Source organism: Hakea prostrata, chromosome 6 (assembly GCF_041222555.1).
Source record: "Hakea prostrata isolate BN-2017 chromosome 6, UWA_Hpros_2, whole genome shotgun sequence".
Taxonomy (NCBI): domain Eukaryota; kingdom Viridiplantae; phylum Streptophyta; class Magnoliopsida; order Proteales; family Proteaceae; genus Hakea; species Hakea prostrata.
The window spans coordinates 10,329,695-10,354,223 of record NC_142605.1 but is presented as its reverse complement, the minus strand read 5'-3'; the positions used below and the strand labels follow the sequence as shown (position 1 = coordinate 10,354,223).

General features: G+C 39.6%; 1 protein-coding gene across 2 annotated transcripts in view; it reads right to left on the bottom strand.

Annotated features, from left to right (window-relative positions):
• LOC149012222 (uncharacterized) overlaps nt 1-15,347 on the bottom strand; it is a 42,568-nt gene extending 27,221 nt beyond the window's left edge. For both annotated transcript variants that reach the window (XM_089158238.1, XM_089158239.1), the window contains exons 1-2: nt 15,018-15,347; nt 14,580-14,721 (exon numbers count right to left, since the gene is read on the bottom strand). In XM_089158238.1, the coding sequence (XP_089014364.1) occupies nt 14,580-14,721; nt 15,018-15,128 (253 nt within the window). In that variant the 5' untranslated portion in view covers nt 15,129-15,347. The remainder of the gene's footprint in view (nt 1-14,579; nt 14,722-15,017) is intronic.
• Between the last annotated feature and the right edge of the window lie 9,182 nt (nt 15,348-24,529).

Here is a 24,529-nt window from a genome sequence, read left to right as displayed (position 1 = left end):
ACTTCAGAGAAAGGGGTGATTCTTCACACCTGTATTTATATCTGCAACTTGTTGGTAAAATTATGATAGTGTAAATCTGTTATTCACAATAAATGCAGATTGTTTGTGGTTGGTTTGAGGAATGTTGGTGCTGATGTGGAGGATCTCAAGAGGAAATCATTTATTATGGATAATTGATTCATCAATAGTTCTGGCCTACCTTTCGACCATAGTTGTCTAAGCGTCTGCCTAGGTGGCAAAGCGGTTTTTCAACCGCTTAATTGACTCACCGGGGAGCGGGACCCCATGCCCGTCGGCAACAGAATGTGAAGCATGAGCCATACTCAACATCAAGAATCAATGAATCAGTAAATGCCTAGGAGGATGCTTGACAACCATGATTTGATGAGATGAACTTATGTTTGTGTTCTTTTTTTGAATAATTTTTCATAATTATGATTCCTGAATGCTTGTTTTTTTTGGATGAATGTGACTATTCAAAAGGCTTTAAACTTAGTAGATCGAAGACAGAATATCTAGTTTGTAACTTTAGTCATGATCGGGCAGATGATGAGATTTGACGATAAAGAGATTCCCCAGAGTGATTGTTTTAGGTATCTAGGTTCAATCATAAGTAAAAGAGGTGATTTAGAGGATGAGGTTTCCCAAAGAATTAAAATAGGGTGGATGAAGTGGAGAGGTGCGTCCGGGGTATTATGTGATCGGCATATTCCATTAAAGCTTAAAGGAAAATTCTATAGGACCGTTGTTCGACCAGCTATGATGTACGGTGCAGAGTGTTGGGCTATTAAAAAGAATCATATAAATAAACTCAGTGTAGCAGAAATGAGGATGCTAAGATGGATGAGTGGCAAAACTAGGTTGGATAAGATAAGAAACGATCATATTAGAGTTGGTCTGGGAGTTGCTCCCATAAGTGATAAACTTAGAGAAAGTCGTTTGAGGTGGCACGGCCACGTTCAACGGAGACCTATAAATGCTCCTGTTTGGAGAAGTGATAAAATCCATATTGAAGGAACTAGAAGAGCGAGGGGTAGACCTAAGATAACCTTAGGAGAAGTGGTGAGAAAGGATATGTATAGCTTAGGCCTTGTATCTAGCATGGCCTTGAACAGAACTGATTGGAGGGCAAGAATCCATGTAGCCGACCCCATTTAGTTGGGACAAGGCTTATTGTTGTTGTTGTTGTATTTGTATTGAGAAGTAGTGTAAAAGTAGTTGAATTGAAAATTTTTGACCCAACCGCTTTAGTCACCTTATTGCCGCCTAGGCGCCGCTTTATTACCTAATCACCTAGGTGGAGCCCCATCGCTTTAATCACATTGCCGCCTTGACAACCATGCTTTTCCCGGTGGATATTTCTCACATCTGATTTTCAGGTAACCTTTTTGACCATCTATTGAAGTAGGATTTACTAAAATGGGTGATGAAGAGAAAAGTTCAGTTGTGACAGAGCCACAGAGGTTGAATCCTCTTCTTCTACTATAATTACTAACAAGAATCTTGATGGAGTTAGTAACGATCAGTAGTGGCGTAGGGATCAGTAGGCCCAGCTAACAGATCCACCTAAGAGTGATTCTACACGAATTACAGTTGATGCCCATCTTCTTGGACAAATATTAAATTAAGGAAAATCATGTTACAGATTTGATGACCCACATTGAATACAGTTAAAGAAGTCTGGGACTATTTAGAAGTTTCATATTCTGGGTGTAAAAACTTAGCCTGAATCTATGAGTTGTCTCAAGATTTGTATAGATCTGAGAGAAAGGGGGCAATCCATTACTCAGTACTTTGCTGATTATAAATGAACATATGAAGATTTGAACTCCTTGCTGCCCATTGCATCTGACGTGAGAAAGATGCAACAGCGAAGAGAGAAACTGGTGGTTATATGGGCTTTCTTGGTGGGCTTGGACTGGAGTATGACTCGGTTCCATCTCAGATTTTGGGAGGGAAAACTATTGCATCCCTTACAGATACTTCTGCTCTTGTTCTCCATGTTGCACAAGAGAATTCTCAGGATACACCATTCACTGACACTTCAGCCCTTTTATCACAAAATGGGAATAATAGCACCAGTCGTGGGAATAGCAGAGGTTGTGAAGGTAATTTTGGTCATGGTGGGGGCTGCGGGACACAGAGAGGTCAGATTCAGCATTCTGATAGTCAAGGGGCTGCCAGTGTGTGACATTATGGTGGTAAGCCAAGACATAGTCAGAAGTTCAGCTATAAATTAGATGGGAAACTTGGACAGCAACAGTCAGCCAATTCAGTGACTAGTACTGATACTCCAACATAGTCTAATACTTCTGAGGGGAAGGTGATATACATGACAGAGGAAGAACTTACTGGGTACAATCAATTTCAAATTTCACAGCCTACTTCTTCCACTGCTACTCTAGTTTAGTCAGGTAATGCAACTGCTTGTCTCTCCACTACTTCCCATCCATGGATTATAGATGCCGGGGCCTCTGATCATATGTCTGGAGTATCAAGTATTTTCTCATCCTTGTCCCTGTCAAACTCCAGTGTTTCATTAGCCAATGGGTCTTTAGTGAAAGTTAAAGGCGCCGGTACAGTGCAACCAAACCAAACCTTGTCCCTAACATCTACCTTCCTAATTTTCCATTTGATCTTAGTGAGCTTATCAAAACTTTTAACTGTTTTCAGTAACTTTCAACCCAAATTCTCGTATTTTTTCAAGATGTTGCTAAAAAGAGGACTATTGGTAGAGGAAGTGTGGAATCCAGCCCAAACCCTAACCTAGACACCCTGTCTGTTTTGGATGAAGAAGGGCTTGTTTGTTGTTTGGCCTTGAAGTTGGACCTTGAGTACAGTGTTGCTACCTTTGGAAGGTCCTAGGAAGTCAAGTCAGACCTCTCCCTTATTGTAAATCCGATGTCCCAAAGTGAAGGAAGAAGACTTTGTGGGCCATCTCAGTGGAAGGCATGGTGTTTGAATCAAAACCCATGAAGATTGGTGATGGAGTTCCCTTTTTTGGAAACCTTTTCTGTTTTGGAGATGAACTGCATCTTAGTGTTAAAGAGCTTGGTTGATGGACTTAAGGCCTAGTTGGGCATGTTTTGGAAGGTCCCTCAATGCTAAGTAAGTTGCTTGTTGAGTAGGGAGAAGCCCCATCGAAAATTTTGAGGTTTAGAGCTTGAAATCCCTATTTCTGGGCTTGTTGTCAGCCTGGGTCGACTGGGCCAGTAGACCCAATAATCAACCCACAATGACAGAATCTGGCTAAGATTTTCTGTTTAGGGTTTTGATGCTCTATTTTGAGACTATGTGATTTTCAGCCTCTTTTGTTTCTAAAACCTATGAAGAACGTGAGAAGAACCCTAGAGCCTCCTTCTCAAGCCAAGGAAGATCCCCAAACATTCAACCAAGTTTCTAATTTGATTTCTCTCTTTCAAGGTTGGTATTCTACCTTTTTCTTCTCTAATCTCTTCTCTCTACTGTTGTTTCTTTTTTTTTTTATTATGAGGAAGGTATTACACTACTGTACTGACCCAACCTCTGATCTCCTTTTGTCTTAGAGTGAATCCCCATTCACTTTATGCATTCCTTGAAGCCATATGGTGATTCTCATTGATATTGATTGAGTTTTGATAGCATGATCTAATCCTACTGTAGTTTTCCATTCTAATATGTATTAGACTTGTTTCTTATCAATTTTCCATGGCTGATCTACTGTCTTCTACCTCTTTGAATGAATCCCTATTCATTCTAGCCTTTCTGTGTTGATCCGTGGTTTTAGCCTAATAGGGGTTTTGTTAGAACTCTATTTCATTGACCTTTCTTGATGCTTAGACTTTCATAGATAGTCTTAGTATGTTTTTGTGGAGTTCCCCTTTGAATTTTGGAGTAATCGGACTTCAAACGAAGAAGTTATGATCAATTTAGGGTTTGTTGTTCAGTACTGTTCACTGGGTCGACTGCCTGGTCGACTAGGCCAGGCTGCCAGCCAATTGACCCACTAAGTCAGCAACTCCAATTTTGCTCTGTTTCGACTCCTATCTCTTGGATTTACTTCTTATGGTCTATACATGTTTTCTCAAGCTTGTTTAGGTGATTTTGGATTTGATCTCTGGTCTCTTACTTAAAGATTATAATTTCGGAATACGAGGTGAGTATTCCACTCACAATATGTCTATTTACATGCCTTTTTGTTATATGACATGAATGCATGATCTAGCTACTTTTGTTTTGTTTTCTTTACATCATAATACTTCTGTAATTACAGTAACATGTTCATAATGTTTTTTACATATTGGAATTGATAATTAAATGTTGTGAATGTGATATGGACTACGATGTGAATATGAATGTGAATGTGATGTGTATGGAATTATGTTATGATGTGAATGCCTAGGTTGTAGTTGTGGAATGGGGAATGCCCTTTTGGCGTTTCTGTCTTTGGACACCAGTGGAAGTAGTATGGGACGCTTTCCCTGACTACTGGTTGACATACCTAGGATTGGTCTAGAAGTGTTTGGCTAGGAAACCCTTGTCATATCTGACCCCATCAAAAGGGAATTGAGACCGAGTGACCCGTGGCAGCAATGGGGATTTGTGGTCACTCGAGATTGCAGGAAGCATGAGAGGACATGAATCACATTGTGGAGGCCATTCATTGGTAGGGTTGCATGTAGTAGACTTGGGCTCATGGGCGCTAGAGATTGCGGGAAGCATAAGAGGACACGAGAGCTTCTCGTTTACTATATGTGGATGACCAATAGGGTTAAGAGTCTACATAACCGGGAAAGAGACGGTGACTCTAGTGGGAAGCGAGGAATGGACATATCTAACCCTGAGTAGATGTGAGTAGGTGACTTGCATTAGGCTAAGATTAACCCTGTGCATGCGCCAATACTTAGACCAATGGTGATGTGCGAGAGTATTGACCTAAACCCTAGCCAAGGTATGTCCGAGAAGGTTTCAGGACCCATTTACCAAACGGAGAACCCAAGATGTCAGGAAGGCCGAGGGAGAGTGATTTGAGACCCCCCTAGAGGAGTATGGTGCTATGACTTAAAAGCGTGTCTGCCAATAGAGACTAGCATACAAATATAAAGTTAGAAGCATACTTGTATATGATAAAACCCTACTAATACTTCCCAAAATCCATACAAGAATGGAAGAAATAACAAGATAGACTCTGGTTTCTATGGTGCCAGTCACCCCCACACCTCAGAACTCTTATAAGACATTCCATATCCTCTCCACTCACTTGTCCCTCTATTTATAACCCTCAATTTTCCCTCACTAACCCTCATTCTCTCACTCTTCTCCCTTTATTTATATCTCAACTAACCCTAACTAACCTTCATTCCACCTGGCCTCATCCTAGGGTCCTAACACTACCGGCCCCTCGAAAATCACCTTGTCCTCAAGGAGATGGAATTGCTGAAGTTTATTTGTGTGATGGTGCCGCATAACCGTAGTAATTCAACATCATCCTCCCAGGCTGAATAACACACACACTGCCCAAAATCAGACTTGGAGCGAAGCACTTGGTCTGGAAAAATTATTTTTTTTTGCCGGCAACGAAATTAATCCCCATCGCACCACTACAACTCTCACAAAGCCTGCATGTCGTCTCGATTTTGCGAGGTTGAAGAAGATGAATTCCTGGTTCGGTTCTGTAAGTGCTTGGTTTGGGTTTGGGTTTTGACCCGTTTGAATTATTTGGGTTTAAAGTAATGCTGATAAGGCTTGGATTTTGGGTATAAGAAATGGGCCAGACCCATGAGTGTTAGGACCATAGGATGAGGCCAGGTGGAATGAAGGTTAGTTAGGGTTAGTTGAGATAATAAATAGAGGGAGAAGAGTGAGAGAATGTGGGTTAGTGAGGGATAATTGAGGGTTATAAATAGGGGGACAAGTGAGTGGAGAGGATATGGAATGTTTTATGAGAGTTCTAAGGTGTGGGGGTGACTGGCACCATAGAAACCAGAGTCTATCTTGTTATTTCTTCCATTCTTATATGGATTTTGGGAAGTATTAGTAGGGTTTTATCAATTGGCATCAGAGCTGTAACGATCCAAGGAAGTGAAATGGCTTTGTCACTGTTTTCTGGTGATGGAAAGGCGCACGAGTGGTTAATAGAAGTCGAGAAATTTAGCTGACAACACCAAATTGAGTGTGAATATTGACTCGGAATAGCTCTCGAGCATTTGGATGGGGAAGCGTTAGAGTGGGTTTACCGGAGAAATTAATCGGTGCTTGATTGGAAGGGTTTCAGAGAAGCCCTGCAGATTGAGTTCAGTGATGACAACCTGGAAGAACCTAGGGATGACCAAGCAGAACTGATGGAAAGAATGCCGAGTGAAATCGCCAACAAAGATAGGTTGACGACTACGGTAGTTCCATGCCAGGTTGGGAGAAGAGAGAAGAAATAACAAGATAGACTCTGGCTTCTATGGTGCCAGTCACCCCGACACCTTAGAACTCTCATAAAACATTCCATATCCTCTCCACTCACTTGTCCCTCTATTTATAACCCTCATTCTCTCACTCTTCTCCCTCTATTTATTATCTCAACTAACCCTAACTAACCTTCATTCCACCTGGCCTCATTATCTCAACTAACCCTAACTAACCTTCATTCCACCTGGCCTCATCCTAGGGTCCTAACAGTATATATTGTTTCATATCATTGCATTTATGCTTGCCTTTGAGTGTGTGTGAAGATGTTTATTGTGATTGGATTACTTACAAAGTTCTTTTGAGCTTACCCTTCGGGGGACTTGTTTTTAGATGACCTTGCAAGTTCAGAAGAGAACCCGTGCTATGGTACGGAGGACCCTTCCTTATATGGTGCAGTTCCGGAAGTTTCTGGAGAAAGTCATGACCAATGGGGTAGCCAGCTCACAGGCTTGTACTGTTTTGATGGTTCCTATTGATGGCAGCTGACATTGTCTTGTTCGCCGATGGGATCATGAGTTAGATGCTGACCTGAAGCTACAAGAGTATGACTCGACGGTGAAAAAGATGAAGATTGAAGAAGAAGAAGAAGAAGAAGAGCCAACAGAAGATGTTGATTAGATTTCTCTTATTTCTTCTAAACCTTTACTTTTATTTGTACTAGCCTCGACTTTGCTTTAGATTTCGATTTACCTTCTGCATTTGTTTGTGGGGTATATTTCTGTTATACTCTACAATTTCTTTTGATTGGTATCTTATTATTTCCACACTCTGGTATTCTTTGGTGATCTTTCTGAGATCATTTCTTGACTTTTATTATTAAATTACTTGAATACAATGATTTGTTCTTGCTTTTGATTATGTTATTGTGCTAAGTGGATATGATCATTCCTAAACTTGATCTTCGGGGCAGTGGATCACACCTCCGGGTATTTCAGATAGGTTACCAACTGGAGGGATGTGACAGGAAATGAGTCAAGGGGGTTGCATTTTCTTGAGGATACCAAGTCTCCTATTGCTTGTGCCAGTGTTGCTTCTCCTCATCAAATCCATTGCCGACTTGATCACCCATTGTGAAACCCGGCCCTAACCTTAACTCGGATACTCTTTTGTCTGTAGGTCCGAAAACCCGAAGTAGAATTGATAGTCAACTATGGGCCATATTGGTAGAAGACATAGTGTTCGACTCTAAACCTATGGAGATTGAAGATGATACCCCATACTTGAAGACAGTGTTGGATATAGAAAAGAGATTACGCCTTGATGAAGAGAAGATTGGTTGATAACCTTAGAGCTTGGTGGGATATGATTTAAAGCCATTTGATTCCGAGTAGTGGAAGGCCCTCAATTCCCTGATCTTGTCTTTGTTGTCTGCCTGGGCCGACTGCTTGGGTCGACTGGGCCAGGCTACCCAACCAATCGACCCAGAGTTGCTGAACTCGAGCAGAATCTTCTGTTTAGGTTATGTTGCTATATATACCCCATGACTTCGTGATTTTAGTATCCCTAGCCTCCAAAACACTTAGAGAACGAAGGGAACTCATCTCCAAGCCTCCAAAAGTGTGAAGGAAGACCTAATCTTGCAAACTCTCTCTCTTGTTCTTCAATCAAAGGTTAGTATTCAATCTTTTGTGTTCTTGATTCATTCTTTCCATGATCACTCTCATCTCTAAACTGAGATTATGATGAAGATGCTGCAACCTTGTAGTCATATCTTTACAATCTCTTTTCATTCTCTTATGCCATGATCATCTTACTCATTCTTAATATGATTTTTATGATTTCTTCTTAAACTATGATCATATTCTTATTTTGATTTATTTTAGCATTGTAGATGCCTCTCCATGATTATTCATACCTCTGATCTACTGTGTTCTTGTACTAGAATGAGATCTTATCATCTCTAGTTCATCTCTTTCGTTCATAGCATGTTTCCAATGAAAACCATGATTTTTACCAAAATAGAAACTATGATTTCAAATTAGTAAGTAATGGTTTTAATCGTTGTTTGATGTCTAAATTATGCTTTTTAGTCTTAGACTACTGTGTTAGACATTCTCTCCAAGTTTCGTCACATTCCGGATTGTGTAGCATAGGTTTCGGATCAAGATTCTCTTTTTGGATTCGGATTTGCTCTTGGGCAGACTGCCTGGGTTGACTGACTCAGTCAACCTAGCCAATCAACCCGTAAGAACAGAATTGGATTTCTTCGTCCGTTTCGATTCGATTGATGCTTATTCTTTTAGGACTACTTCCTAATGATTGTGTGATGCTATTCTAGGGTTTGTTTGCGAACTTTGGATTCATCCTCTTGTCCGTCCGGAATATATTCGAATCTATTTAAGGTAAGGAAAGTTGTTACCATATTAACATAGATTGCAAAGATTTAGTTTCTAATTGGGGAACTAATTAGATTTGCTACTGTTATGTTAGTTTCTATTATGATATGAATGCTGTAAGTACAGTAGGATCTTATTTCCTTATTTATCTTATGTACTTGGATCATGTATAAATACTTATTCATGTATGTTGCTTATTTATTTAATCATGTCTTATTATACTCTTTCATATGATGAGATATCTGTCGTGGATGATATAACTGAATTATGATTGTGATTGTTTAGGTATGATTTGGGATTGGGGAATGTCCTTTTGACATTTCTGTCCTTGGATATTATTGGAATAGTATGGGATATTTCCAGTGTTGCCCTTTGACACTTTCCCGGATTATTAGTTGTCATACCTAGGACTTATCTAGCAGTGTTTGGCTAGAATATTCCCTGTTATATCAGACCCAATTCGGAAGGGTATTGAGACCGAACGACCCGTGGTAGCAATGGGGAATCATGGGCGCTCAAGACCGGTAACCAACCAGTGAGGGGACATGAATCACATTGTGGGGGCCATGTATAGGTAGAGTTGCATATGGATAGACTTGGGATCATGGGCGTTCAAGACCGGTAACCAACCCGTGAGGACATGAGAGCTTCCCGTTTACTATATGTGGATGACCTATAGGGTTGATGAGTCCGTAGTCTTGGACTATGCTGACTCTAGTGTGAAGGATACCGGAAAGGATCGCCAGGGGCGAGGAATGGACGTATCTGGATCTGAATTGATGTAACTAAGTATATGACTTGCATTGGGCTAGGCTTTTACCCTGACATGCGCCAATACTTAGACCAATGGTGATGTGAGAGAGAGGTGACCTAAACCCCTAACCAAGGAATGTCCAAGAGGGATGCAAGACCCAACTACCACCGGCAGACCCAAGATGCCAAGATGGCTGAGGGGGAGTGATTGACCTTCCTAAAGAAGTATGGTGCTATGACTTAAAACATGTCTACCTATAGAGATCAGCATACATAGAGTTAGATTCATACATGTATTGTCTGTTTTATATCATATCACATTATGCTTTGTTTATACGATCATGTTATTTATGCTATTATGGAATTACTTGCCTTGCTGAGTTTCTTTTGAAACTCACTCCTTTTGTACAACATCTTTTGTTAGACTATTCTACAGGCTTTGATGACTATGAAGCGCAATATGAAGAAGCGCAAGATGAAGAAGCATACCATACGCAAGGTGTTGGCAACTATGAAGATTACATTGAGGATTCCTCGATGGTCTCACTTATTACCAAGATTAGCCCTACTATGGAGTGGGAGCGTCTGAGCGTAATTGATGAAGTCTATGTTTACGAAGACATTCTTTACAAATTAGAATAGACTTAGCTTAGTTAGATTATATCTTTCTTTCTTGTCTTTAGAATCAGTTGTAATCTCCTTTGACTTTCGATCTACATTCCGCTGTACTCGTGGAGTGAGATTCCGCCTCACTCTATATTTGATTTTATATATTTATTGGTATCATTTCCGCACTCTAATGATTATCTCGTTACTTTACTATGATTCATTTGAATAATATTGTTAACCTTGATTTAGTCTTGTTCTTGATTATATTGTTGTGAATGTGGGAGGTTGATTTTACTAAATACTGGATCTTGTGGACTGTGGATCACACACTCGGGTATGCCAGATAGGGTACCGGCTGGGTGGATGTGACACCCATCCTTGGAAAGTTTAAAGAAGTTAGATCCCACATTTCAGTCTTGATCTAGTTTTAAATATGAATCATCTTCAGTTCAAGAAAGTCACCCTTGTTAGTTACCCTCCCGAGTTATTAATAGATCTGTTTTTTTCCTTTTGCATAAGTACATTCTAATGTTTAAGGGCCTTGTGTTGTTTCTTCTAAGATTGGTTTCAGATATTTCGCAACAATTGTTGAAGACCATTTCAAAGTCACTTGGTTATTTAATGAAGAATTGTTGTAACCTAATTTCTACATTTGGGCATTTATATCTGAAATCAAAACCCAGTTTGATGTGAATGGGAATGTCTTGTGTAGTGATAATGCAAAAGAGTACTTCGCAGCCCCAATTTCTGAGTTCACGACCCAAAGAGGTATGCTTCATGAGTCTTTCTGTTCTAACACACCACAACAAAGTGGTGTAACAGAAACAAAAATTTGCCACTTAATGGAGGCCACCCAATCCTTGATGTTTGAAACAAGTGTTCCTCAAGTATTCTAGCCTGAGGCTTTCTAATAGCATGTTTTCTCATAAATTGCATACCTTCATCCGTTTTACAAGGAGGTTACTTGTGAGGAGATGTGGTTATGGCAACTTCTCTCTCCATTGGGCTTCAAGGCTAGAACTCTTATGCAACTACGGTGTGATAATGAGGCTACAAGTCATATTACTCCTAATCCTATGTTTCATGAAAGGACGAAGCATTAAGGTGGGTTGTTACTTTATCAGAGAAACGTGGATTGATTGCTCCTAGTCATGTCAAGACCACTGAACAACTAGCAAATATTTTCACTAAGTCTTTAGGGATTGAGAGAATTTAGTATATCTGTAACAACTAACAAGCTGGGCATGATCAATATATGTGCTCCAGCTTGAGGGGGAGTGTTAGAGAATATTCCCCCTTAGGATCTCTTCTTATCCCTTGGGATCTCTCCTTGCTCACCTTGCCTCTTTGATGTATTTTATATTTGGTATTTTTGGGCCTATAGAAGGCTACCTTGTATCTACCTAATACCTAAAAGCAATAGAATACAGCCTCTCTTCTCCTCTACTTCTGTTCGTCTCTCTTCTTATTTCTATTTTCTAACATTCGATTGACACCCCCAAGTTTGCTTGGGTTTTGGATGGCTAAATTGGGAATTATGAGCATTACTTGTTTTGGGTGTTTTACAGAGTCCAAAAATTCAAGGGCAAAAAAAAGTGAGATGGAAGGGGGATAGGAGATTGCTAGCCTAGCAAATACCTAGAAGAAAAGCCTTGGGGTGAGCTGTGATGATGGTAGATATAACTAAAGGCAGGCTAGATCCACAGCTTGGAGGAATCTCAACTTGACTTCAATAGAAACCCTTTCAGTCGAGCACCTGGAGGTACCCTACCAATACTAGAGCATGTTTAAATCTTAGAAAACAAGCACATAGGCTGCAATAGTTGATTTTATTAATAATCTGAACTGTGAAGCTATTACATGTGATGGGTGGCTATTCATAGCCTTAAGAACTATTAGTTTCTAATAAAATAGGACTCCTATTTGTACTCCAACAACTTTGAGTAAATTTAAAACAAAATAATATAATCAGACTTTTTGTATTTCAACCCATAGAAAGACTCTCTGCCACTAAGCTCTGATAAAAACTAATTAAATAAGACGTACCAACTCCAATAAGGACCAATTGGATAATATGTGTCAACTCTAATAAGACTAGGCAGAAATAAAGACTAAGTAAAGGAATTTTTGTACTCAAATCATGTACCTACGCTTTAGGTCATTAAGTTGGCTGATTACAAAGGAAATGCATTCAATGAAGGCCCAATACCTATATGAACCAACCCTAGGCCTATTCCTAGAAAAAAGGACCTAATTTGGGGCTGGATCTGCATCACACTTAAGCTTATGAGCCACTGTTGCAAAGGGTATGCTAGTAGCCTCATGATTACATGCCTTTGCTTTTAAAGTAATAGAGACGGTAGTGGCTTTCACTTGCTTGGATTCGATACAAGAACTTCCCTCTATCCCATGGGAAAGATGTTGTATGTGTTGGTAGTAGGCTAAGTTATTGAGTATGAACACTTCTTTGAATTGGCTCATCCTTATTGAACAACAGTGGTTGCTCCAGTGTTCCTCTACTGCAACCTTAAGGCGTAACAGCTTCTACAGTTAGCAACTGCGATCCTATTTTCATTAGCACCTTCCAGCAAGGAATTATTTCATGTGCAAGGCACTCAACAATGGATAAGGTCAGCAAATCATCTGCAAAACTAGGCCCAAACAAAGGTCATCAAGTGATGTCTAGAAACCGTATCTTCGTTGCATGAATGGTGATTTTCCTAAGCAATAGCTGAATGGTGGCATAATACCACCCACCACACTGACATCCAGCTTACTGTTTACTCCATATGAAGTGGTGTATAGACAATAACCACCAACACATATATTCTAGCTTCCCAAACACTTGTTCATATGGAATTCAACAAGATACTTATGGACCATAAATCATTGATGGAGTAAGTTAACAAGAAACTTATGGAATCATTGATGCAGTAGCCTTAGCTTGTCTGGACCAACATGATCCACTTTGGAGTCCTAGAGAGAACAAGGGCTGCTCTTAAACTGATTTTCCTGTCTGGGAAGGGCTGAATTAGCAATATTTGATTTACTTTATTTTGGTAGATTACGAACAGTTTCTTAGGTAGTTTCCTTTTTTTAAAACGTGGGTTAGCATGTTAGTTTCTTATTTGAGTTGATTTTTACTTTAGTTAGGATTCTATTTTTATGCAACGGTTATATAGCCCATGAATTCTTACAACTGCGGGGAGTACAGCTTATCAATTAGCTTCTTATTTGAGTTTCTTTCTGTTTTAGTTAGGATTCTACTTTTATGCAAGGCTTACTCCCCATGTATTCTTATAACTGTGGGAGTACAACTTTTCCAAAAAAAAAAAAAAAAACCTTACCAGTGGAGAGTACTAAATTATGAAATTTGATTATTGTAAAGAATTCAGGAGAGAAGCTCCAGCATAAGTGTGTGTGAATGTTATTTTCCCCCTCCCCCCTTCTGTTCCTCATCCTTCTAACTTCCTCAGTGAAGCCCACAACTGCAGATGGCTCTTGGTCTGCACCAATCATTAATCTGATTCTTGCAAGAGAATTTGCACCAAGACCAAAACCAAATTATGCAACTTGCTGATAAACATCACATAGAGGGGGAATTCCAAGTAATTGATATAGTATATCTATGCCTCCAAATGTACCACCAAGCATTGGAGGCTGTTCAACAATCAGTGAAAACCAGGTTCTAGATACTATGGTCCTTTCAGAGTATTTTAGTGCATTGATGCCATAGCCTATGAAATCAATTTACCAGTTCTCTGAAAGATAGATGCGGTATTTCATGTTTCTTGCTGAATAAAATGGGTTTCGCAGGCAAGCAGTTACTAAGCCCCGTACCCCCACTCAACAATGAGAAGCAAGTGCAATATGAACCAATTGCTGCTCTTGACCACAGGGTGTTCTAGTGCAACAAAAAGAGGATGACTCAAGTGTTAGTTCAACGGTCTAATTATTTGCCTTATAATGCTAACTGGAAGGACTGGCAAGAGCTTCAGCATCAATTCCCTACATTCGAATCTTGTCTGAAAAGGTTGATTTCCAACATGGAGGATATTGGAACTTTACATCTACAAGTAATGTGAGTGATGTTTAAGGTTGTCTAGCTTGGTGGAGTTGACTTCTTATTACTGAATTCAGTTGTCATTTTTCAATTTAATTCCAGGTTGTAGAAGTCTAGCTAGCTTATCTTTTTTTATTGTGGGATGGGGTTGAGATAGGTAGTATTGTAGATACTATTTATTTCTCGTGGAAAATAAAAGAATACCCCTGTTCTGTCCGGAGTCTTATGCAGCATGAACTGTTGCTTGTATTAATTGATTTCTTCTCCCTACTTCACTCTCTTATCACTTTCTAATACTCTGGGGTTTCCCCATTAAAATATTCCTACTGATCCAAACAGCCCAAAAGAAAAAAGAAGAAGAAAAGGAGAAGTGATCTTACTTTGCAACAGAATGACATCACCAGCAAATACCATCGATCCCATTTGTTTCTGCCATATTGATACAGAGAAGAAAGGCCGTGTGTCATCTCCAACCTGAATGTCAGTCCTTAATAATGCCCCTTCTTTTGGAGACTTGATCCTCTGCACAATCAGCTTAATGGTTATGATAGAGTAATTGGGAATTGGTATCTTCAGAGAACCAGAAGTGTCAAAACAAGAAATCTAGTTGAAAGGGAAGTATACATTCTACTCAAAGATAATCTATCAAAGCGGTAATTTGATTAAACGAAAATCAGAATATTGGTTTCTTAAAGCAACAACATTTTCATCCATTATTGCCCAACAAGACTAGGCAAATGCAGAAGCACAAAATCCTCAACCCAACACCGAATGACTCAGGAAGCAATATAGCGAAAAGAAACACAGACAGCACTTACTTGGATAGGTGTCCGCTTGTGAACAAATACAAGCAGCTGAACGTAGTCTCCTACGTGGGAAACGGCTTTCGACAGATGGATCAGTGGTCCATACCACCCAATTGCAGCCATTGATCTACAAGTAGTAAATCCTTCACTGTGATTCTCTGCGTTTGAAGTTCGACGCTATGTACTTCATCCCAAACAATAGATATTTCATAGTTCAATCTGCCTATGCTTCGTCAAATTTCCGGCAGAGATGTACTTCCCGTGTCTTGGCACCCGAAGTTTGAACTTCGAACTCTGAACTCTGAAGTCGAGGACGGATTTTTGAGCCTTTTTTTTATTTTTTAATTTCTGCGCTCGAGATTATTTGATATTCGACCGAAGCCATAACTTCTCCAACTAATAAGGCAGCATTTGTTGACCAAAAAAAAATAACGCAGCATTTGTTTGCAAATGTAGGATGGGAAAAAAATGGTGGGAAAAAAAAAATGTGGGTTCCATATATAGTGGGGTGAGAGAGAAGAAAAGGAGATGAAAGAATTTTATGAAAAAGTAATGGTGGTGGTCCCACTTTTTACTTTTTCCAATTTTTCCACAAAGTTCCACCGAATATGTGGGGTTTTAAAATGGCTTGAGGTGGGAAAGTTGGAGTGCTACATCAGCAGACAAGTTTCCTTGAGGCTGCGTTTGTTTGCAAAAGTGGGGTGGGAAAAAAGTGGATAGGAAAAAAAACTTGTGGGCCCCATGTGTAGTGGGGTGAGGGAGAAGGAAAGGAAATGAAAGGGTTTTGTGGAAAAGTGGTAGTGGTGGTCCCACTTTTTACTTTTTCCAACTTTCCCATTAAATCCCACCAAATATGTGGGGTTTTAAAATGGCATGGGGTGGGAAAATTGGGCTGCCACATCAGCAGACAAGTTTCCTTGATTCAAGGAAACTTGTCTCTCACTTTCCCACCCAAAGCAACCAAACAATCTACCATTTTGGGATTTAAGGAAAAAGTAAGAAATCTATACATTTTTCAAGAATTTTCCCACCCCTTTTTTCCCACCTCACCTTTATTCCAGCAAACAAACGCAACCTGATTGTCTCTCACTTTCCCACCCCAAGCAACCAAACAATCTATCATTTTGAGATTTAAAGGAAAAATAGGAAATCTACACTCTTTTCAAGAATTTTCCCACCCCACCTTTATCCCAGCAAACAAACGTAGCCTTAGAGTTGTTAGTCATTACCACTAACCCAAAGATTCATTTTTTGATAAAAAAAAAACCACCGTCTCAAGTAGTTTTTGAGATCACGAGTTTGAATCTCCTCCTAGCTTGAGGCAAAAACCAATCTTATATTTAAGGGATAATTATTATTGCTCCCTTTGTACTTTGGTTTTATTACCAATCAAATATCTTTTTTATGAAATTACTGTTGCTCCCCTCACTTCTAACGGTGTTAAGTGGCTATTAACATTAAATATGCAATGTATAATTTGCCTTTCATTAAAATTAAGAAGTTAAAAATATGACATTACCCTCATTTATAGAAACTATATTAAATGTCAATTATATCCTTAAAATCTTATATTTTAGAATCAATTTTGGCTTTGGTGGGACCACACACTTATGATTGTTGAAACTCCAACGTTCTACTTAAGTTTTTCACAATCATAATAATGGAAGTTTTACAAACAAATTAGAGTATAAGATGCTAATTGATAGGAAATTTGATAATGGTCAGCATTTATTAGGTGATTTTCAATTTTCAACTTTGAATTATATTTGATATTTCCTAATATTTTTAGTTTGTATTTAAATTGTATTTAATCAGATATTTCTTTTATTCGGCGATTTCTTTTTAGAGAAGAAAAATCAGATGTTTCCTATATTCGTGGTTTCTTTTTAGAAAAGTAAAGTTAATTTAAAGTTAATTTTTTCTTATAGTTAATTAAGGATAGTATTATAATTTGACAAAAGAGTAAATAAGTAAAGAGATAACTGCATGGTTATTTTTGGGATTTTGAAAAAATATATAGATATCACATCATCAATAAACTGACGAAACTTAATGGTAGGGGGCATTAGTAATTTTAGACAAAGTTAAAGGTTGGATTAGTAATTTTCAAAATACAAGGGATAAAGAAGTAATAAAATCAGAATACAAGGATGCAATAATAATTATCCCTATATTTAAATTATACGTAATAAATATCTCCATGAGAATGTAGTCACACTTGCTTCCCAAAAAAAAAAGAAAAACGTATGGAAAATATGCCACTTTTTTTTTTTTTGGTAATAGGAGATTTTATTAAAGCGAAAAACCATGCATACACCCTAACTTCAAAACATCAAACAACGAAACCAACTTAAATACCGGGGGAGGGACTTGTCTATATAGAAAAGTATCCTTCGTTAAAGCACCTTCCTTTGCTAAAGTATCAGCTGACATATTTGCTTCGCGATGGACATGGCCTAGAGAAATAAAATCAAAAGACTGGACAAGTCCAAGGATGTCAGAAATGAGAGGATAAATCTTCCAGGGCGCTTCAATAGGCTGCTTTTTTAGGATGGCAATCAACGCTTGGTTGTCACTTTCGACTTCTAGATGAGTCAATTCAAAATCCTTTGCCCAGATTAAGGCTTGACGCATGGCCATTGCTTCCAGGGTAAGAATATCCCGACAATGCGAGCCACTCTCAAAGCCATACAGCATCTTCCTAGAATTGTCTCGAGCTAAACCGTCAAAGCCCCCTAGGTTTTGTTCCTTGAAGAAAGAGCCATCGACATTGATTTTAATAGCTAAGGGGCTTGGCGGGACCCACGAGATAAGAAAGGGGTGAGTCAACTTGGTCTTCTCCTTATGCCTATAGGAGGAATAAAACTATAGAGCTTTCCATATGTGAAGGCTATGAGCCGGCAGAGGCCTAGTGGAAGAGTCATCAAGCATAGTATGATAGTTTTTCCATAGGAGCCAAAGAATCAAAGCGTTCCACAGCACCTTGCGTTGACCTTCCAGAGACGACCACATGGATAGAAGATGTATAACGAGATCCTTGACAGTAGTTCCCAACGTCATCTCAGAGTAATGGAGCTCTGACCATACTGACCGCATTGATGGACAAAATAAGAGTATGTGGTCAGGGGAGGCACCCTCAAGGCCACATAAGCGGCAGGAAGAAGGACAAGCACATCCTCTAGCAGCCAGAAGAGGTGTGGAAGGCCATTTCTGATGCAGGAGCTTCCAAAGAAAATGCAAAGTTCTTGGGGGAAGAGGACAACTCCAAAGTTGGCACCAGATATGCGACTGGGAAATCTGCTCCTCCAACAAATAACTGTGTGAAGTGGCCAATCTATAAGCAGATTTAACTGAGTGAGACCTTGATGATGTCCCTTGCCAAACAAAATGATCCTTGATAGGGATAGAAGGAATAGGGATGGCCACAATTTTCTTTACCGTATGGCGTAGCCACCATCTATAAAGTAAATGTTGATCCCAAGTATGAGTGCTTTGATTAATTAATTGCGCTACTGAAACTAGCCCCTTTGTTGCAAAAGGATAACAACCTCTGTCATGAGCATGCTCAGGAATCCATGGACAGGTCCAAGGATTTATTTGGGTTCCATCTCCTACTTGAAAGAGTATTCTGCGTAAGATAAGATCTCTTCCCTTCAATATAGACCTCCAACCCCATGAATCCGTTGGATGCGGTTGGACCTCCAAAAAACTGTGATTCCTACAATATTTTTTAAGCATTAAACGACCTCAGAGTGAATCAAGGAACTGGAGAAGTTCCCAAGCCTTCCGAGACAGAAGAGCAAGGTTAAAAGCCTGAAGGTTTCTAAAGTTTAGACCACCTTCAGATTTTGGCCTACAGAGAGTTAACCAATCAACTGTATGCACATATTGTTTGTCTCCATTAGACCAGAAGAAGGATCGCATGAGTTTTTCAAGGTCCAGGACAGTAGAGGTCGGTAGTATGGAAAATATGCCACACCTTGAGATTGCTGACCAATTCCCCTGATAGCCTCGTGCATTACTATTAACGTGGTGATAATGATTATAACAAGGCATCTATATTGATGATATGAATAGTCCCTACCAATCTATATTTGAGCTTGATAAAAGCCATTTTGATAATGTTTTCATGGTCCATGAGTTATATCATTATATTAGAAGACAAAAGAAAGATCCTACTAGACTTGTGACCATGAAACTTGATAGGAACAAAGCCTATAATAGGCTGGTATGCGTGTTTATTGAGATTTTACTTAGGTTGGGCTTTTATTACCACTTCATGTGTCACACCCCACCCGCCGATCTCGGTTACCCGCCCGACAACCCGTGGGAGTGATCCGTCACAGGATCCAAGGTTTTAGTCTATCAACAATAGTAAATACAAATAAAGATAATCAAGAGCAATAAATGTTCAATAAATGAATTAAAGGAATTACAGGAGTCCAAATACTCCAATAACAATAATAAAGGAAAGAAATAATGAATAAAAATGAATACGAGTTCAGCAGATGTAAACAAAAGAGTTATATTATCTTCTTTCTGGTTTCTTTTTCTAAGACTATAAACTTAGACTCAAGTTTATCAAGGTGAGGAGTCCTCCAGTTTTTCTCCATTCGCTGATCGAACTTTCTAACCACCTTCCGTCTCTGACCATCAATAGGCGCGATAAGCGCACTCCATGCACCTGCAGGAGCTCCCGCACAGGCTATCTCCATTTCCCACTGACGGTGCCACATCCTCTTCATACGGGATGGTTCCTTCATAGGAAACCAGTCCATCTTCTTGTACAACTCCTTCTTTTGTGTAGGCTAATAAACATATACAAAATAAAGGAGTGAGTTCTAAAGAACTTAGTAAGAAACAATCACAAATCCCATCAATTATCCAACAAAGCATAAATACATAAATGATATGAATGAGTGCAAGGTATGAATGATACTATGATTTCTAATTATGCAGGTCTCTAACAGTTGACATGCTTTAAGATATACACCAGCCCTCTTCTGGGTAGGTCTAGTCGCACTGATCCGGCAAGGACTGGTTACCTCTGTAGGGATCCTAGGCAAAAAGGGAAAGTCCACACTTGGCTCTCAAACCATGGCTGGGGTTAAGTCAACACTCTCTCACCATGACCATTGGTAATAAGTACTGGCGCATGTCGGGGTTTCTAATCCAATGCAAGGTCATACTGGTAACATGTCTACATGAAGTCCAGATACATCCCCTCTGGCACCAACCAACTCGGTTCAGTATCCTTCGCAACCTAGGAATGAGAATCCTCACAGACTGGCTACCGCTATTGGACTCCACTCCTTAACCCTATGGTCATCCATATATTATTGGGGCGGATGCTCTCATGACTCCTCACGACACCTAGTCCATTCCTTGAACGTCCATGAGCCCAACCCTAACATATGCAACCCTACCATTTATATGACTAACAGTGGACCAACGTCACATCACTGTCATCACGGGTCACTCGGTTTCAATCCCCCTACCAAAAGGGTAGTAGCATGTGGGGTACCTAGCCATGCAATTATAGACTCTACCTAATAATGTCATCAAACAGTCATGACAGTGCTGGAGACATCAGCAGGCATGTGTCCCATTCAACAGCCTTCTGATATCCCAAGCTAAGATATCCAAAAAGAATACCTCTTCCATCAGAACCATATACTAATCATCATCAATACATAACATTCATAATCAACAAAGTATATATGTAAACAAGACAAACAACAGTAATATAACAAGATTAATATATAAGACATGAATACAACAGCATATATAAAGAAATACTAATTCTAACAGACACTGGACTAGCATGTTCAAGTCTACTCAAAAGATAGGATTGATTGTCCTTACCTGCATATAAGTAAACTGTCCGTAAAAAGAGATCCGTTAACTATCACAAGACTTTCTTTTCAAATAGAGTATACCTAAACACAGTGTTACAATATTATATGAGTTAATTGAATCAAAGTGAATCAGAACCAAAAGTCATTTGGTCACTGTTTACCAGCCGGTCGCTCAAGCCGGTCGCTTAAGTTGAGCGACCGTCACTAGTGACCGCCCCAAAAACAGAGAGTTTCAATCCGAAACTCAAGCTTCTGATCACCCGTTTTCAATCCGGATTTCGAGTGATCATGGCCTAAGTCTCAAATTTAATACTCCTAAAGCCAAAGGGTGAAGGAAATCCTAACAATTACCATCATTGGGTTACCCAGAACTCTCCCCTTGATTGGATTATCCTTTTCACGAAAGCAGGGTTTCGTTTTCAGATGAATCACCTCAAGTAGATTGGAAAGAGAGTCACAATGATCAAAGAGGGTAACCACCATGATGAGGGGATGGGTTACCACTAAAATAAAAGACAAAGAAGATAAAGAATGAAGGGTGAATTCATTACCTCACTTCAGAAAGCCAGAAAAAGGGAAGGACTGATCTCTAGATCACTGCTAGCACTTTAGATCCACTTTTGGAACTTCCCCACAACCGTCTAACCTCCAAAATTAGCAACCACGAATAAAATATTCGTTACTTGGACGAGGGTTACCTTTAATAGAAGTCAGGGGGCAAAATAGGGCAAAAACTCCGAAAACAGACCGGGCGGTCGCTCCAAGCGGTCGCTTGGTTTGATCGACCGCCACTAGCAACCACCCCCATGTAATTTTCCAAACAAGGGTGCTTTTGCTAGGGGGTTGATATCCAAGTAAAACCTAGCCTTAAAGAAGAGATGGGGGAGATCTTACCTTCATTCCGGACATCTCCGAACAACACTTGTCTTCCAGAAGACCTACAACCAAGCGAGGCAGGCTCTTCAGACAAAGGATCCAGATCCATGGTTCAGGGTATGGATCATGGACTTCTATCTGGACACTCCACAACTTTACCCGACTAGACCTTAGGGTTCTCGGACCTACAATACGGATCTCGGGTTAGAAATACGGGGGTTGTTACATCATGTCTCCCATTATGGGCAGTGCGAGAATGGTCAGTTACCATGTTTTTATTATTGGGGCACCAAGAAGTGCAGTGCTTCCTAGCCAGGGTATTCAGAAAGGAAATCCACTTTCACCAACTTTATTCATTATATGTTGTCATGCCTTGAGTTGTCTCTTATTGAAGACTAAAGCAGATAACGAAATCTTTGGTATTTGGGGTGAGATAACAAGCTCCAAGTATTACCGTATAGATTATTTGTTGATTATTATCTCCTTTTCTCAAAGGTAAATATACACAAGATCCACCAGTTGTGTGATTTAGAAGCCTTATAGCAAAGCTAAACAGCACAATAATTGGCAAAATGAACCAAAAACCAAGGCCAGAAAGCCAAGCTAGGCTACTACTAAAGAGGGGACTAGGATGTTGATTTCATGCATTGTAGGTTTATTGCATCAAGAGCTATAAGAAGCAATCAGATGAATAGCAACTGCGCGACAGGATGTAGGAATATCATAGGAGGCATACGAGGAATCACAAGTGTAGCTCAAATATTTGGGTAAAGCTGAGGTAGGGATCAACCAATTGTCATATATCATCAATTTGGCTCCACTTTGTCAGTCATAGAGTTAAAAGAGAAAGAAAAGCAAAGGAGAGAGGAAGAAAGAGAAGCAGGATGTGAGAAGAGTGAAAAAGAGATGATAGCGGCACAAGCCATGAGTTGGCTGCCACCGTCCAACTTCACTCCATCATATAAAGAGGTGGAAGAGAAGGAGAAGTAGAGACGAGGGGAGGAAAAGAGAGTTAGGAGGCAGAAAAAGGAGAAAGGGGGGGGGGGGAGAGATGACAAAGACAACAGCCATGATCCGCCATTGTCATTGTGTTGACTCCACTTTGTCAAACAAAGAGGCAGAAGAAAAAGAGGTGTAGTGGTGAGGGGAGACAAAGAGAAGCAAGCAAAGGGAGGGAGGGAGGCAGGGAGGGAGAGAGAGAGAGAGATGACAAAGGTAGTGACCATAAGGCAGCTGGCCACGATCATGAATCCTACTCCACTTAGTCAGACAAAGAAGCGGAAAAGAAAGAGAAGCACAAGCAGCATACAGAAGAAGAAGTAGACATAAGGAAGAAAGAAGAGAGAGAGCACCATGCACATCTCTGTGTTCCCCATAGCTGTTTTAGGAGCACAAGATCAATGCAAGTATAGAGAAAAATGGCATGGTACTGATACATCCAAAAATGATCAACTCTTGGATTTCTGCAAAACAATGTCAAACGTGGGCTGATTCAGTGGTTGGGAAGCCATCTACGAAGGCTAAGTCAGTAGGAGCACCACAACAAAACTCTAACAAGTTGTAGAGCTTAATTGAAAGGTGAGAATGGAGGAAACGATTTAATTACCTTCTCTTCGTGTTATGCTTTGATTTATATAGGGTTTACCTCTTACTATCAATCGTTGGATCAATCTACAAGTCTCATTATTAGTTGTCTGCTCATAGGGTCCCCCCCCCTCCAATGTGAGTTACTTACAGTTTCCATATAGAGCACAATCTCCTATCCCAAGTTAGTGGGATCACGTCCCCTTCTATAATCGTTGGGTTCCTTCATGCTTACAATACCTTTGGACTTAATTCTTGAACCAGTCCCAATTGGGATGATTGAACCGATTGTGGTTCGACCTAGTTGATTATTAGTTTTTACTTACCACAAGCCCCGCCCCCCGGATCAAATGATCTAGATCAAGACCGATCTAGGGGTGTCAATTTGCAGCCCGAACCGAACGTGAATGAGCTGTGTTTGGGCTGAGGGTGGCAATGCCCGCACCAACCCGAACCCATACCGCAACCCGTTATACCCATTTTACAACCCGTTATATAGTTTAACATTAAATATTGTTTAAATCATCATATTATCACCAAGTAGTTGGTATAGACTATCATAAAAATTGAGCATGAATTCAAAGATCAAATAGTCATTCTACTATTGTAAGAGATAATTAGAAGGATTAAAAATGTCCCATTGAATGTACAAAGTTTGTTTAAATTAAGTAAATATTTATCAATTATGAGAATGTTGATTAAGTATGATTATATTTATCGAGTGGTATTTCTTTTGCATATCAACTAAATACCAACCCAAAAAAGAGATGGATTTCATAGAAGGGGGAAAAAATAAACATTCTCACAAAATAAGAACCCAATTTCAAGAAAATCAATCATAGCACAAGTTAGAATTTACAAGGTTTTTTTGTTTGAAGATTTGTTTTAGGACTATCCAGTGGAGCCTAAGGAATGAGCTTGCAGTTTCTATGTTACTACTTATTATTTGAGTTCTTAATTTCTATAAGGTGGGTGAGATTTCTACAACATGAAATGACTTTTCATTTTTTAATTACGATTGCTCAATAGCAATTTTGTTTTCCATAGAATTTTGGCTCTTGGTGTAGGATGTTCAACTATTTATTTATTTATTTATTTTTTTCTTGCATACCATAAATTATTAGCCCAAACCGTTATTTTGCTAACAAGCCGTGTTTGGGCCGAGTGTTTTTGAGCCCGAAACCGTTAAACTCAGCTCAAAACCAC